This window comes from Microtus pennsylvanicus, chromosome 10 (genome assembly GCF_037038515.1).
Source record: "Microtus pennsylvanicus isolate mMicPen1 chromosome 10, mMicPen1.hap1, whole genome shotgun sequence".
NCBI lineage: Eukaryota > Metazoa > Chordata > Mammalia > Rodentia > Cricetidae > Microtus > Microtus pennsylvanicus.
The window spans coordinates 101,658,654-101,675,589 of record NC_134588.1 but is presented as its reverse complement, the minus strand read 5'-3'; the positions used below and the strand labels follow the sequence as shown (position 1 = coordinate 101,675,589).

The following is a 16,936-nucleotide window of genomic DNA, read 5'->3' as shown; positions in this document are numbered from 1 at the left end:
GCCCCATCTGTCTGCTACCTTGCGTTTGTTCCAACATCAAGACTCTAACATCTGGAACCATAAGTCCAATTAACTCTAAGTTGCCTTGGTTGTAGCATTTGATCGCAATAGAAAGGTAACTAGTACACCTGTTCTGCCGTGGGATACAGAAAGTGAGCAAATGAGTGATAGACCTGAAACAAAAAGGTACAAAATCCAGAAGAAGTGAGAACAACCAGCTGAAGGTGGCTGTGGGGAGAGTGTCTATCAAGGCTAGGGTCAGGTTCTGAGGGAGAATAGACCCTGTGTGGCTTCCTAAGAATGCCATTGCTGTTCACCACAACTGGAGGAGGTAAAGGTTGGCCAACAAGACATTTTCCTGCAAGTCCAGCTTCTGAACTGATCAGTAATGGTATTGCTTACAGGAGTGGAGGTGACGGGTCACCTGCAATGCCTCAGCTCGGCATGACTGACACCTCAAGGGCTACATTGCTATAGTCCTGTCAGTCACCTTTCACCACCTGTGTAACCTAGCATCTTCCATGATGTGTCTGATGGGCCTCCTCGCCCCCTTCCACAAGGCCAATCATATGAGGGTCACATGCAGGTGATCACACTTGGGGAATGACCGGGGTATTGCTGTCTTGAAACCATACCAACAAGGATTTCACAACAATAGCATAAGAGGTAACACCACAACCTCGGAAGCCACTGGGCCTTGACTTGGGTGACCCACTGGAGTGGTTTAAATAGGAGTGACAGGATCAAACAGTTGAACAATTTTGGCTGCTTTTTTTTTTAAAGTCTAGACTGTATAGGAAGCCTAAAGAGACCTTTATAATAATACAGACTAGGGTGGGACAATTGATGGCAGAAAAATCTTAGGGTTCTGAAAATACACAAGATAATTGTATATTACTGACATTTAATATGAGGTTTGATTGAAGAATCAATAATGGCTAATGCTTTTAGCCTGAGAAGCCAGGATAAAATTGCCATGTATTGAGATAACAAGACTACACACTGTGTGTGTGTGTGTGTGTGGGAGAGAGAGAGAGAGAGAGAGAGAGAGAGAGAGAGAGAGAGAGAGAGAGAGGTAGAGACAATGGTATGTGTGAAAGACTGTGTTGTGAGAGAGAGACAGATGTGTGTATGTGTGTGTGCATTTAATTCAGTCTAATCAGGAAATCTATTAGATATCCAAGGCAAGGAGGTGGATCTGTGAAATAAATATACCAGAGCAAAAGCCTGATGTGGAATATATAAACTCCAGAGTCAAATGTGTGTAGACAATAGTTAAGTCACAGAGTCAAAGAAGATCATCAAGAGGCATCTAATATTGAAAGGCTGGGCACAGGACACACTGCTGATTACAGTGTGTACCTGGAAGCATCCTTGATCACCTCGAGTCAGGTTTTTAAGAAACAAGGAAAGTTCTTCCGAAGAATCAAACAGGTTAAAAAGTTTGACACATGGAGCATTTGACCTAGGAATTGATGTAAAGAGAAAGGCTGTGAAGATGTTCAAAAATAAAGCCAAGCATTCCAAATTGCTCAGTATTGAGCTGTAGGACAGGCACTGTGATCAGCAAGGTGAATTCTGTACGGCATGTTTTCAAATGCCCATTAGGTGGCAGAAAACCCTTCTCTAAGCCAGTTGTGAGCTAATCCTCCTCCACCCTCGGTCTTGCTAGGAGTCCTCTGAATCAAAGGTGCGTGTCTACTGAATGCTGAACTCTGTTGTTACGAAGAACAGAGACTAGCATTTTCTCCAGAAGACACTTTGATAAAATCATAGTCAGCAGCTCTCAGCCTGTAATAGACAGAGTAGGCTCTATGTGGGGCTGGCTTTGCGTGGAAAGATGTGTTTGGGTGGTCTTGTGAGTAAATTGACTACAACCAGACTGTTAAGCCTTATTTAAACCTTTCATATCCAAGTATTTTACTTTTTGATGAGACTGAAGTGGACAGGGCTCAGAAGGAAAAGGTAAGGAGCCTTTCTAGAAAAATAATGCACAGAACATTCTAGAACTGGCCTGAAGTTTAAGCTTTCTGTCGTTTACCACCTCACTGATTCCCACAATTTTTGTTTGAATTTGTAAGTCATCTTTCTCCACTCTTTATATGACATGCTGATCCTCAAATTCACCTAGGCATCTTCACAGAAATCAGGGTCCCGTGTATCCCAGGGACGGCGGTTTAAGTGGCCTGCAGGGCCTTTGTTTGGAACTTTTATCAAGACCCAGGTGGTTCTGACATAAAGTGGAGTTTGGGAGCACCAGGTTTGGTCAATGCTGACCATGTAAATACAGGAAACCTTCCCACAACTCAAACATGTCCCTCCTTATAAGACAAACACAAGATCATTTCCACGTCAGCACACACAGGGACTCGGCCTCAGTTGGATGTGATTAATTTACCATCTGCGAGGAGCTGCTAGCACCAAATGTTGTTTTGCAGAGAACACTAAAGGAGCTCATTACAGCGAGGAATGAAAGACAGGTCATGTGAATGGGTTTCTGAAATCTTTTTATTTTCCTTGGATTGTCATAGAATGGGTTTTGTTTCTCATGGCGTGTTATGTTTACTTGTTCAATACTATCGTGCTTCTTATATTGGTCTTAACAAATTTTAATGAAGACTTATTTATTTAATACTCAATGTCATTTGAAACCAAACAGTATCTTTACTTCCTGTCACTGTGGCTCTTGTGGAATACACTGGCTCTAAGTCAGGGACAACAGGTGGACCCTCCAGGTCTCCTCAGTGATCCCCGAAGGCACAGTATCTTGTGCCTCAGAAGATGAATTTAACATGTCTGTCTCCCGGGAGTTCTAGAACTCTGATCATTCCAGTTCATAAACCGAGCATTGCACCAATGAGACTTGGTTACTTGTGTCACCAAAAAAATAATAAAATCACAGGTAGCTTCATACATGAGTGCATATGTGTGCGCACGTATCCAATCATGCCTGTGCTGCTCACAAAATAGTTTTGAAATTTGAGTTCTCAGCCTTTAAAAAGGATGCTAACAGTGGCTGACATTTATTTCTACCCCTGATGTATTCCTAATACTTTCCTTTCCTTCATATTCTGTTCACAAGTTTCCCACTTGGTCTCCTCTTCCTTGTCTTTATTTGTTTTGCCTTTTTTTTAGAGAGAGAGAGAGAGAGAGAGAGAGAGAGAGAGAGAGAGAGAGAGAGAGAGAGACTCACTGTGTAGTTCTGGCTGACCTGGAACTCTCACTTTAAATTGCTCATTGTGAGTCAAAAAATCTATCCTATCTAACCTATCCCTAAACAATGCTTAGAAGCTATCAGCTCATATTTTTTAATGGTCTAATATTTAGTACTGTTTTATCTTCATATTGTCTCCACTGAAATTGTGTTAAGGGTCAATACTTACTGTGATTTGAATTTTCCTGTTTTTAGTAATTTCTGTTTCTTGCATATTACTCTTGCTCCTTTTTGACATACAGTCTTTCAATGAAGACAGAGAAAATTATTAGCCACTCTGAATTATTGTTTTGCTAGTTGCTGAATTCCTTTTGACAACAATGCAATGTCTGATAGGCCATTGTTTACATGAAGTTGGCCAGTACTATAATTGCTACACCTTTATGAGTAATCTTCTCTTTTTCGGTCAAATTAATTATTTTCTGTTGGTCTGTAGATATATTTCAGCAGCAATGACTAGCTAGCATACATGTTCTTTCTTAGGACTGCTAACGAGGAAACATTTTTCTGTAATTTTCATTATCTGTATTTGATTTTATGCCTATTCATCCCCCCAGGTATTCTGTTTCCAGTTTCGAAAGCTTATACCTTTCTTCCACCATGGACAACTGACAAGCCATTTCCTCCCCACTCTTCCTGTTCAGTGCTTTCAAAACTTTTATTAGACAACTCTCGCTCTCTTACCTATATTTTATAGCTCGCAACCCGAGTTTTGTGTTAAATGTACATATTTATTCCATACTCTTAGATTTCTCCACTACTGTAAATTTATACCCAAGCTTCCCCATGTTGATTGTGTACCTGATTTCTAGAATTTCTGTCTAGTCCCTTTTCAAGTTGACCTGTTCTGTGGGTGTTGCGTTTCTCTTTGGCTTTCTGAACACAGCAGACACAGAAGGACTCACTTTAGAGTTTGCACCTGCATTAGTCTCTAGAGTAGCAGAGGTTACAGAATGATTCTCTATATAGAGAGGAGGATTTATTAGAATGGCTTATAGGCTGCCGTCCAGCTAATCCCACATGGCTGGCGTGAATGAAGTCAAGAATCCAGCGGTTGTTTAGTCCATGAGGCTGGGTGTCTCAGCTGGTCTTCAGTGTAAGCCAGAATCCCGAAGAAGTTGGCTCTAGTGCCAGTGAAGGAATGGGCTTGCTAGCAGGGCAAGAGCAAGTAGGCAAAGAGCAAAAGCTTCCTTCTTCCATGTCCTTATATAGGCTTCCAGGAGAAGGCGTGGCCCAGATTAGATCTGGTGTGTCTTTCTACCTCAAAAATTCAGATTAAGAATGGATCTTTCTACTTCAAATTAAGCAAAGGGCTCTCACAAGTGCCCTCCATTTTGGGTTTTTAGTTCCGGGTGTAGTCAAGTTGACAACCAAGAATACCCATCACACCACTTGTTTCATTATTCTTAATTCTGGGATCAGGTCTGTCATAGATCTTGAATGCTACCCAGAGGTCTATTTGCTAAAATTGTGAGAGGTGCATGGTGGGGCCTTTCAGAAGCAGGGCCCAGGGGAAGGACGCTTGGCCACTGGAAGCACGCATTAACCCTTTTTACTTCCTCTCATTTTGCTTGCTGAACACCACGAAACAAGCAGCTTCTCCTTTCGGAACACGAAATCGAGCTAAGCCTTTTCTCCTTGTAAGCTGATTATCCCAAATCGTTTGTGACAGCAGCAGAAAGCTGGGGAACACAGATGTGGGTGCCCTTCCACCGTGACACTTTGTTTTTTCACTTCACATGGTCTCTAAGTTTCTGCGAGTACATCTTCATCAGAGGTGGTGTTAGCGGAGATTCAGGATGCCCTGTCCTGATGACGCATAACTCCGAGGCAAGTTTGTCTTTCCACTCAGCAGGGTTCTGAGGCTTAGACTGGTTTTGGATTCCTTGGCTTTGTCATAGTGCATCATCCACATAATGCCCCTGAACTGGCTGCCTAGCAGCATGTGCACTGGCTTGCATTCCAGTCGGTTTCCAGGAGAGTATTGCCACAATACGGTAAATTCCTCTGCTATTTCTGCAGACCTTGGGAGAGTTTCTTTAGTCTATAAGTTAGAGATGTGATAGTATTTTATTATCTTGGTCTTTTGTGTGTAGCTCACTTTAGCTCCTCATTCTCACAGAGTCCATGACTTGGGCTCTCAGTATTGCTAGTAGCATTCCAGCCTCAAGGCCTGCATCTGACTTGGAAACTCCCAGGAGCTGCTGCCTGGGCTCCAACTCATCATTTCCTCTGATTCTGATACCTCAGCCTGCCCTCCCTCCCTTCCTCCCTCCTTCCTTCCTCCCTCCCTCCCTCCCTTCCTTCCTTCCTTCCTTCCTTCCTCCCTGCCTCCCTACCTTTCTGCCTTTCTATTTTCTTCTTCCACTTCCCTCTCCATCTCCTCTTCACACCCTTCTTAGAGCGGCTATGAGCTAAAGTTTTTGTTTGTTAATTTTATCCAGGATTTCTGTCTGTGTGTTTGGAATAAAAAGGAGAATTATTCCAAAGCAACTAAGTCTGCCCTACTTGCTGATATAATTTTTAAAATATATTAAATGTTATTTTTTAAAAATAAGTGTGCTTACAATATTGGTGCCTGCTATATACACTACTAAGCTAAAGATAGATACTTAATAATAGTTTTTATTAAACATTATTTTCTATCTAAGAATTGTTCTACCTTTTGTATGTCTTTATAATGTACTATATCATTCTGTATTATTATTTAATAGATGAGCATATTATGACAGGGGTTTATTAAGTAATAAAAAATTAAATATAGGTATGCTGGCAGCAAAGCTTCTCTGTTTTATTGAGATATACTTTAAATATAACAAAATTAGAGGCAGCAAGATGGTTCAGCAAGTAAGTGTTTGTGGCCAAACCTGACTACCTGAGCTCAAGCCCTGGGAGCTTCAATGTGGAAGGAGCACCAACTACTTAAACCTCTGACTTCCACGCTCAATGCTATGGTATACCCCCCCATACATACACAAATAAATAAACGTTTAAGAAAGGAAATAAATAAAGTTAATTAACTTCCATGTCAATTTAATTGCTATAAATGCATGGAGTCAGGTGACCCCTATTATAGCATGACATTTATTGGGATGTTTTCATCTAGGCAGTTTCCTTTGGTCCCCTTGTTGCTTCTCTTTCTCTTCCCTAACCCTCATGCATAGCAAACACTGAGCTGTTTTCACATCTGTATGATGCCTTTCCTAAACATAAATGGAATCATGCTGTGGAACGACTGACTTCTCTCGCTTGACATAATGCTCTTGAGAATCCTTCACTGTATTGCAAGTATTAGTTGTTTATCACTCTGGATTATTGAGTAGCATTTCATTGACCAGATAAACCACTTTTGGCTTGTTCAGCTTATGATTTGTTTTTAGTTTGGGACTCTTACAAATTGAGGTGATATGAATATTCACATATGTATGTTAAAAAGAGTTTTTTTCTTTTTTGGGGGGTAGTTATCAAAAGAAGGGATTAAAAGAGTATATGGTAAATGTATGTTTAATGTTTAAGAAATTGCCAAATGGTTCTCTACAGTGACTCGAGAGACTTATTTTGGTTCACTGATTGAGAGGTTTCGGTTTGTGGTCACTTGGGCTTTTGGTGGCACAGCACAACATGGTGAGAACATGGCAGAGGAAGCCTGGTCATATGGTAGTCAAGAGGAAACAAAGAAAGAGGAAAGGGCTTCAGTCCCTTCAAGGGTGCACTCTGAATGACCTTATCACCACACTAGAGGTGGTGGGACCTGAGAGAATAGAACCAATAAATGTGGTGAACTAAAGTCTTATGCGGTAGCCAGCTTTATTCAGAGCATCAGACAGTTTATACTCTGAGGGTTAAGAAGGGACACATGAGTAAAGTGTACCTCCACAAGGACAAGACACAGGTGGATGGCAAGGCACACATGGCGGGCAAGCCGCACATGGCGGGCAAACTGCACATGGCAAAAGCGTGTTCTTTTTCATAGAGGCATATCAACAAATAACAATATCCAGTTGTAATGAATAATCTGGAGTAAACCGACTCCTATCCACTACACCTGGGAGGAGCATGAACATACATTCCCAGAACAATTCCATGTTTAAAGAAACTGGAGGTCACACGTCTCTTGTCTTGTTTTCTTGGAGTTTTATCACAAGCACGCAGAATTCTCCTGGCACAATCTATTCTTGAACCATATTCCAACATGACCTCAGTTCCTCTGCCAGACTTCACCTCTTAAATGTCCTACCATTTTCTAGTAGCATTACGGGCCGGGGACTGCACCTGAAACACCTGGGCCTTTGGCGAATGTTCCAGATTTAAACAACTCTTCGCTAGCAGTGTATGAGTGCTCCGGTTGCCTCACACGCATGCCCGATACATGATATTGTTAGTCACATTTAAATCTTAGTCACTCTAGTGGGCACATGTTGACATCTTATTAGGCTTCAATATGCATGTCTCTAATGATCAATGGCATGACCATCCTTTCGTGTGTGTCTTTGCTATCTGTAATTCATCTTTGGTAGCCTGCTAAAATCTTTTGCTCATGTGAGAATTATGTCTTACCTATTGAATTATAGTAATGTTTTACATATTCTGAACGTGCTTCTTTACTGCAATAGGCTTTGCAAATATTTTCTCCTGTCTGTGCAATCTGTGCTCATGAATGCTCCCTGTGTCACCTCTCAGTGCAAACTGGAATGACTGAGAAACTTTGATGGTGGATGGTTTAACTCCCAGCAGTTATGGCTTTCCCGGTGATTAAAAGATCTGGCAGCCATGCTGAAACCTTTTGTCCAAACATCCAATAACCACATCTTTGCTAAATTAATCTCTTTAATTCTGATACAGACTGAACATTCCTCTCGGATGTGAGTTGTCAAGATTGCCTGATAGGATTGCCTCTGACCTCTGTCCTTACCTTCATTGAAAACGACTCGCTACATATAAACCCTGCCCTGGGCAGTTTGTCCTCGGGCATTCTGTTTTCAAGTAACCGGGAGAATCCCTTGTGGAGGAAGACCACCTCCAACAGTCAGAATCAGAAATGAGTGGACCTCGTAAAAGCACTACTCCCAAAAGGGTTATCCACTTTGCTGATGGAGGCACCATGGAAGAATACAGCACAGAGGAAGAGGAAGAAAAAGAGGACCAGAACTCAGCATATGACCCTGTAAGCTCATCGTGTTAGTTTTGATGGGAAGAGGGGAATAAATGAGTGATTAATCCAGATAAATTATATGGAAAATATGGCTTTACATTAAGCTTTTGGTCTTCTTGATAGCTTTTTAGATCACATATAGGAAACAGACAGCCATTGGTTTGCTAGTTTTCTCATTGGTAAGAGAGAAAATTAAACATTTATAGTACATTTTGAAATCTCTATGAAAGAATTGCCAATTGCTGTTCCTGATATCTTTAATTTTTATCATAGTCATTTATTTGTTGAGGTTGAAAGCACACATGTCATGGTATGCATGTGGGGGCCGATGGACGACATGTAGCAGTCAGCTCCTTCCTTCCACCACACGGGGCCTGGGGACTGAACTCGGGTTGCCAGACTTGGCAGCACAGGCCTTTGCCCACTTGTTATTCATTATCCTACTTTGATTTCTTTCTATTTTTCAGTCTAAACTTTCATGGAGATCATACTTCTGGTTTTGGGCAGGTCAAGTAGCAAGCAATTCAATTTCTAGTAAGTACTGCTAAGGTTTGTGTGTTGTGGGATTTTCTTCTGTATGCTGCAAATATGTTTTATTACCATTGGTTAATGAATAAAACTGTTAAAGCCAGTGGCTTAGCAGACTAAAGCCAGGTGGGAAATCTGAAGTGATATAGAAAGAGAGTAGGCAGAGTCAAGGAAACATCATGAAACTGGCGTAAGAGAAGGACCCAGAACCTTTCTGGTAAGCCACAGCCTCGTGACAATACATAGATTAATAGAAATGGGTTATTTTAAGGTGTAAGAGTTAGTTAATAAGAAGCCTGAGCTAGAAGGCCAAATAGTGTTGTAATTAATATAGTTTCTGTGTGCTTTTTTGGGTCCAGGTGGCCAGGAAATGAACTAACATCCTCCGCCAACATTTGGGTTTTGTCTTTCCTTTCCTTCCTTCTTTCTTTCCTTCCTTCCTTCCTTTTTTCATTCTTTCTTTCCTGTGTATTTACTGATTCTCCAAGACATATGAGACTTCCAGCTGTTCCATCCACTCCCTAGGATTCAGAAATGATAATCTTGTAACTTCTAAATTCATGTGTTAACTGTCCTAAAGATGTGGAGATCCTTCTATCTGCCTTCTGCTTTTCTTTCTACCCATGGATTATGATTGGGATGGGATTGACTTTACAATGTAATTTCAGCGTCACTGCCTTCCAACATTGTGGAAAACATGGATTCTTTGGAGGGTCATTCCATCTGACCATATCACTCCATTAGTATTAGTTTTACTGTGACTTGAAGACTTACTGGTTGTTGCCATGGCATCCATGCCAACCAGGCTTTCCCACTCTCTTCAGGTCTTCTCTGTATATGAGTTTCCCGAGTCACCCTGTGCTTAGTCCCTGAGCTGTTCCCATCCTGGCAACTCTGAACTCGAATGACAGCTCTAGGCAAGTGTATTGATCTGTGTTGCACACTGAAGACTGTGGACTGATCTGTGTTGTCCACTGAAGACTGTGGACTGATCTGTGTTGTCCACTGAAGACTGTGTACTGATCTGTGTTGTCCACTGAAGACTGTGGACTGATCTGTGTTGTCCACTGAAGACTGTGGACTGATCTGTGTTGTCTACTGAAGACTGTGTACCGATCTGTGTTGTCCACTGAAGACTGTGTACCGATCTGTGTTGTCTACTGAAGACTGTGGACTGATCTGTGTTGTCCACTGAAGACTGTGTACTGATCTGTGTTGTCTACTGAAGACTGTGTATTGATCTGTGTTGTCCACTGAAGACTGTGGACTGATCTGTGTTGTCTACTGAAGACTGTGTACCGATCTGTGTTGTCCACTGAAGACTGTGTACTGCTCTGTGTTGTCCACTGAAGACTGTGGACTGATCTGTGTTGTCCACTGAAGACTGTGGACTGATCTGTGTTGTCCACTGAAGACTGTGTACTGATCTGTGTTGTCTACTGAAGACTGTGTACTGATCTGTGTTGTCTACTGAAGACTGTGTATTGATCTATGTTGTCCACTGAAGACTGTGTACTGCTCTGTGTTGTCCACTGAAGACTGTGTACCGATCTGTGTTGTTCACTGAAGACTGAACCACATGAGAACAGATGGCTATCACATCTTTTTCTTATCTTGACCCAAATTTTCGTCTTTGAAAGTTCCTGCCATCAGTCTGGTCATCACTCTCGGAGTTGTGCAAAATCAGCCCACGTTCTTCTTTCATGGATCAAAGATGCAAATAATTGAAGCCATTAGTCAATCCTTCCTGAGTTTATTCTTCATCTGGACACACTTCCCTGTTTTTGTTAAAAAAGAACATTGAACGACACAGTGCTAAGTTCCCCCAGCACAGTTATTCTGCTATAAACATGAGCTCTCTCGGCTCCTCCTGAAGACATACAGGATGTCCTATGTGCTTATTTATAGCGCATAGAATCTTACTTTGTTTTACTTGCATTTGTTTCATTTTGAACACAATTGGCAAATGTATAATGACTCATTTCCTTCTAATATGTCTGCTCGTGAATGCGATAGCAAGAAAACTTACTTTTTACTTTAGAATTCTGAGAAAGCCTAAACTGTGGCTCTCGCAAACTCATCTTTATTCATCCATTAGAAAAGCATTACCGACTGCCTACTGCATGCCCTGCACCTAGTTGGACTCTGAGACACAAAGACAAATGATGATGTGTTCGTGGGCTTTAATTTTCAATGAATAGTGTAGACTAGTAAATGTGCCCAGAATTGCAATTCGTGCTCATAGTTGTCAGGATAGGGACAACTCGGGGACTAGGGACAGGGAGACGCAGGAAAACACACATAAAGAGAAGACTCTAAGAGAACCATGAAAGTCTGCTCCCCATTAGAAAAGGTTGCTCTGATCTGGAAGGAAGGAGCCAACACAGCTTTAGGTTTCCTGGCCTATCCTAGGACTCGTAAAAGATACAGAACCTTACAGGATGAGAGAACGGAGGAAGAGCCTACAGTGGTTTTCATGCGGGGCTTTGGCTCACAATGATACATATTTCCTGGGCATGGTGATCCATGCCTGTGGTCTTGGCTATTCCAGAGGCCCAGTGTGGTAGGACAGGCCATTGCAAACAAGTTTAGGTTTTTAGCACCTGGGCTGACCCGAAGCTTCAATCATGGATTCAGTTTCTCCAAGCACTGCTCTTCCTTCCAGCTTGTGAATTCCTTGGTGAAAGATTTGCCGTCTTCTTTGGTCTTTCCGAACCCAAATATCAGTATGTGCTAAGTGAGTATCGCAGAACACAAGATAAGGTAGGTAAAGTCATGCTGGGGGTGCCAGGGGCTCTGAGATGGAAAGGGCATTTCACTAGTCAGGTTTCTGCTGGCTCTGGCTGAACGCAGGCAGAAGCAACTTAAGCAAGGATGATTCACAGGTTGACAGAATCACAGTAGCAGGGAAGACTTGGAGGCCAATGACTCCATAGCAGTGGTGGTGTGAGGCTGTTTCTTTACATCCAGGTGAATTAGGAGATAGAGAAGGAACAGGAAGCTGGCTGATCCTCCAGCAACCCACTTCCTCTAGCTAGGCCTTTCATCCCCAATTTTCCACAATCTCCTGAAACAGCATTGCCAGCTGGAGGCCAAGGATTCAGATACATGAGCCTACAGGGAATATCTATGGCAATATGGAGAATGTATTCCTACCTGGTGATGAAGTCATACAACTGCACTGAGCTCCTATGGCCAGACTGGCTCACATTGCCAACGCTTCTTGTGCCGTAACACTCCTTAGTGTTTGCCTCATTCCCATGAAGTCGCGATTTCAAAAGTTGAATAGCAAAATGTTTGGGTGTGAAGTTTGATATTGCTTAAAAGGCAAAGCTTCTTATATGAGTGTCTCTACAAGAGGGAGTTCAGAGCTCTGTGGCTATTCTGTGAAGCTTCCCCTCCTTTCTCTCCAACCAGGAAGTTGACAAGGACACTGAAGGGAATGGACCAGAGGCCCAGGATGCCAAGATTCCTAATGAAAAGTGTCACCTGGGAGCTGGTGGCCAAGAGTATGGGGCCATCTCTTCCAGAGGAGGCCTGCTGGCAGATTCCAGCTCATGATGGACAACAGAAGCTACCTCTGCATTCCGATGCCTTGGCTGTTGGTTACCATGGTAGCAGCACAATGGCAGTACTTCTGAGCTTGCTCTGGTTCTAAGCTCATGAATGAAGTCTCAAGAACTCAAGAGCTGTATGTCACAAGGAAAGAGATGTTAGATACTTTCACAACATTCATTTTTAAATTGTAAACACCTACCCTACTGTCATTCCAGTAATACAATCCTGTCAGCACTGACTTTGCACAACAGCAATGCCTTAAGGGGCTTTGGGCCTGGAGGTTTGGACTGCCAATTTTTATGGTGGTTCTAGGGTCCAGTAAAAAAAAACAAAACAAAAACAAAACAAAGCCAGAAATCTAAACTTAACCTATACATTCCCCTTATAACATATGTATTTCATTTCCTTCCATACAGCTGTCTGAATTAGTCTGGGCTTATTTTATCATTAGGAATTTAATCATTACATTACCTTTAATTAATTAATTAATTTTTTAAAAAGGAATCTTATCATTTTACATACCAGTCCCAATTCTCACTCCCTCTCTTCCTCCCTCTCCCTCTCCCTTCTCCCCCTCCCCACCCCCCATTGACTCCTCAGAGAGGGTGAGGCTTCCTTCCATGGGGAGTCAACAAAGTCTAGCACATTGCTTTGAGGAAGGACCAAGGCCCTCCCCACTATATCAAGGCTGAGCAAGGTATCCCTCCAAAGAGAATGGACTCCAAAAACCCAGTTCAAGCATTAGGGATAAATCCTGGTCCCACTACCAGTGGTCGCACAGACTGCCCAGTCCCACAATTGTCACCCACATTCAGAGGGCCTAGTTTGGTCCTGTGCTGGTTCTCCTGCTGTCAGTCCAGAGTCAGTGAGCTCCCATTAGCTCAGGTAAGTCTTATCAAAGGGTATCCCCATCATGGTCTGTGGGAGCCTATGTGTGACTCAGTTTCCATCTGGAGTCCATTCTGTCTTATAAGTCATTTGAGTTCAAGCTTGCCTGCTCTGCTTTTTTCAATAACCTCGAGGACTGACTTCTGATGTAGCCCATGAGAAAAGAACATTCTATCTGTAGGAAGTATACTGCTGATGCCAAACCTCAGGAGTAAATAGCAAGATAGAAAGTAAGGCTGCTTCTGAGGAGCAAGCATATGTTGGAGAGGAGGCTGCTCACTCAAAGACAGGAATGGTCTTGTGATTGGAAACTGACTGACCATCTGTGCTGTGCTTTGTTCTGCTTTTCTATACAAGCAAGTTCTGAAATAAACTCTGGGCTGTTTGGCTGCTTGGTTTGATCAACTGGCTGCCAGACAGACCTCCAGATTCTATCCCGTATCTTCTGTCTCAGCTTCTTTCATCTGAATTTCCTTTGGCCTTAACAACCCGCAATCCAGGAACCCTAGCTTTCTTTGTAGGAACAGGCTCCTACAATGGTAACCCACAGAATCAAGAGACACACAGACAGAACTGTGAGAAGCAGGGAATGGAGCAGAGTTGATAAGAAGTCAAGGACAGAGTGGGTGTGGACCAGATCGTTAGTTGACTATATCAGGATAAGATAACTCACAGAGATGATTTCAGAGTCTTAGTGATGGAAGCAGGTGTTTATTTCTTTTTCATGGGGACTCCATTATCAGTGTAGGTGCTCAGCAAGAGAGTCTCCACATGCTGGCCGGTGCTGCGTGCTTCCTGTGCTGTGGGATAATCTGTTTGTACACTATGAAGATGTGTTGCTCCCATTGTTAATAAAAAGCTGATTGGCTGATGGGTAGGCAGGATTTTTGGAGCAGAGAGAATGATGGGAAGCAGCTGGTGGAACAGAGCTGATCGTGGTCCCAACTCTCCTGATCTTGGGATCTTCCAACTTCTCCTGACCTTTTGGTTCCTCCATGCCATGATGCTTTCATGGCTGTTGAAACACTAGCATGCTGGGAAAATTAAGCACTGGCAACAGATGTAAAGAATTCTGTCCCCTCTGGTTATGTTTCTTCCTCTACAGTACAGCATCACAGGGCTATGGGGTGTGAACCCCGAAGACCCCGGAAAGGGAAGCACTTTTTTTTTCTTTTTTAGTGTCATGGAAGATGGGTGAAAGGTCAGTGAGTTAATATGATCCTGGATTATTTCGGCTTTGCTGATTCTATGGCCCATCGCCCCCGTGTAAGTCGCTTAACCTTGATGTTCTTGTGTCTAAAACAGGTTTGCTATGGGAAGCAAATCTAATTTAAACTAGTTTACATAACAAGATAGGATTATTTTTGGAAGGATATTAAGGTTCCTCCAAGGTCAGATAAATCTCAACAGTGTCTCTAACAGTCTGATGAGAAACTACCAAAGTTGGTGCCTTCCCTTTCTCCTCTGTCCTGCTCCAAAGGCAGAAGAAGATGCAATAACCTTCCTACTCCTCCATTCGGTAACTGGTGTTCTGGACCTCAGTCCCAACTCCAGACAGACAGGAAGCAGGCTCTGATTAGCTCTCCTCTGTCCCGTGTCAGTCCCTAATTCAGTTCCAGTGGCCCACAGGGCAGAGACACATTGTAGCAACACAGTTATTGGGTCGTTTTCTCAATGAAGATGATTCTCAGGAAAGGGGGCTAAAAATGATCTCAGCAGATAATCCAGGGGATATTTTATGTGAAAATTGAGGAAAAACAGTTACCCATAATTGGACACTAAAGTCACTGTGTGTCAATTAAACTTTTTAACATCGGTGATGTGCTGAGTTGACTGGGTGTTGGGAGCAGTGAGACCCCAGATCCTGAAGTTCTTGTAATCCCCTGATCTGAGTGCCTACAGCTGCTCTGAGCACGAGACCTTCAGGAGTTCCTGATGGCAGGAGAGTGGTTTCTGGTGGGTCTGGCTGGAGCGAGGCTATTTCTATATAATCTGCCCCTGAACACAATAAAGGGGGCATTCTTGGGGAATTCAAGGATGACCCGTGTCGCTGTCTCTCTGTCTGTGTGTGTCTGTGTATTTTAACCTCCAGCCCCCTTGCCCGAAGCTTGCGAACTGGGTGCCAGTGCACAGAGCGCAGACACGGGGCAACTGGGCCCAGATTAAAGAGCGTCTGTGGGACTATTTCAGTGAGAGCAGCACTCGAATGCATTGCGGTGTCAAGGGCATCATATAATTCCATCCAAGGCCTGAGTGGAATAGAAAGTCCAGGATGGAGGATTTCCCCCTTTTTGCTGCCTTCTTGCTTGAGCTAAATGCCTTGTTCCTTCTCTGCTGTGTCCTTCGTCTGGGGCTTGGGTCACGGCTTATGCCGCTCTACCCATTCTCAGCCCTTGGGCCAGGACTTAGGTCATGGCTTGCCCACCCCACCCCATTCTCAGGCTTTTGGACTGTGATTGATTTGTTCTACTACCAACTTTCCTAAATTCTTAGGTTGCATGTGGCAGACGGTGGGATTTCTTGGCTTCTGAAAGCAAGAGAGCTTTTTTCTAATAATATCTATCCAATTCCCCATATAAGAGCTACCTGCCTACCTATCATCTACCCACCCCACTGCCTCCATTTCACTGGAGAATCTGATTAATAGGCATTGAACGAGAATCCCAGGTTTGCATGGTCTGTCCTCACTAAGCAAGCTTAGTTCGTCCCCTGACATGCTCTGTTTGTTCAGTTTCAAGGTGAAACAGATTCGAGGGTTTTATGACACAGCAGAAGGGGCCACAGCTCGAGGCTAAGCATTAGTTACATAAACCTCAGGTGTCAGATCAAAGCAAAAATCTATACTTAATTTACTTGCTCTTTTCTTTCAGAATAAGCTCTAGTGATTTTTTTGTTTGTTTTACTTTTCTAATAAAACTATCCACTTGCTAAACAACTACTTGTCGATGATTCTAGGGAACTAGGCTGTGGTGGTTTGAATGAGAATACCCCCTATAGGATCATATGTTTGAGTGCTTGGTCCCCAGTTGGTGGAACTGTCTGGGAAGCATTAGGAGGTGTGGCCTTATTGGCAGAGGTGTGGCCTTATTGGCGGAGGTGTGTCAATGGAGGCGAGTTTTGAAGTTTAAAATGCTGACTACATTCCTAATGTGATTGCACTTCCCCTCCCCCCAGCAATCCATCTGCCATGTTGTGAGGACACTCGAGCAATGCAATGGACGCAATGCTTTCTTCCCAGACTCCCAAATTGATATGTCAAAATCTCAACTCAGTGTGACTGTTTTAGATGCAGGAGGTGTTAGGTCGTTACATCAGATTCTCCTAAATGAAGGAGATTTAGGCCTGGGTAAGAGGCCAGAGGTAGCCAGTTATATGTCTATCAGGTGAGAAGACAGTTTTTAGAACCCTGAAGATGGTCGTTTCAAACTCTGGCTATGCTGCCACCTAGAGAGTTCTGACTCCCAAAACTGTGAGAAGTAGATTTATGGTCTTTATAAACCACCCAGCCTATGGTGTTTGCTGTAGCAGCCTGCACTAAACAAGGCTGTGAAGAGACCCATGTGGAATGGAACAAGAGTTTGAGACCAACATCCAGT

The 16,936-nt window shown here is 43.0% G+C and overlaps 1 protein-coding gene across 4 annotated transcripts; it reads left to right on the top strand.

Moving 5' to 3' along the window:
- The first annotated feature begins 1,648 nt into the window (after nucleotides 1-1,648).
- Fam177b (family with sequence similarity 177 member B) lies at nucleotides 1,649-13,971 on the top strand. 4 transcript variants are annotated; one of them, XM_075987594.1, is made up of 6 exons: nucleotides 2,369-2,485; nucleotides 4,887-5,048; nucleotides 8,057-8,378; nucleotides 8,834-8,900; nucleotides 11,560-11,657; nucleotides 12,312-13,971. In XM_075987594.1, the coding sequence occupies exons 3-6, from the start codon at nucleotides 8,253-8,255 to the stop codon at nucleotides 12,453-12,455; spliced, it is 435 nt and encodes a 144-aa protein (XP_075843709.1). In that variant the 5' UTR covers nucleotides 2,369-2,485; nucleotides 4,887-5,048; nucleotides 8,057-8,252; the 3' UTR covers nucleotides 12,456-13,971. The 4 variants fall into 4 exon arrangements, with proteins under 4 accessions (XP_075843711.1, XP_075843709.1, XP_075843712.1 ...); XM_075987596.1 differs by lacking the exons at nucleotides 2,369-2,485; nucleotides 4,887-5,048 and adding an exon at nucleotides 1,649-1,690; XM_075987597.1 differs by lacking the exon at nucleotides 4,887-5,048 and having other exon boundaries at nucleotides 8,172-8,378.
- The last annotated feature ends 2,965 nt before the right edge of the window (nucleotides 13,972-16,936 follow it).

Bases quoted from the DNA above. Each gene is read 5' to 3' on its own strand.
- Fam177b (XM_075987596.1), top strand. From the start codon at position 8,253: ATGAGTGGACCTCGTAAAAGCACTACTCCCAAAAGGGTTATCCACTTT. The intron at 8,379-8,833 runs GTAAGCTCATCG...TCTATTTTTCAG, and splicing joins AGAACTCAGCATATGACCCT to TCTAAACTTTCATGGAGATC. The intron at 8,901-11,559 runs GTAAGTACTGCT...TCTTCCTTCCAG, and splicing joins AGCAAGCAATTCAATTTCTA to CTTGTGAATTCCTTGGTGAA.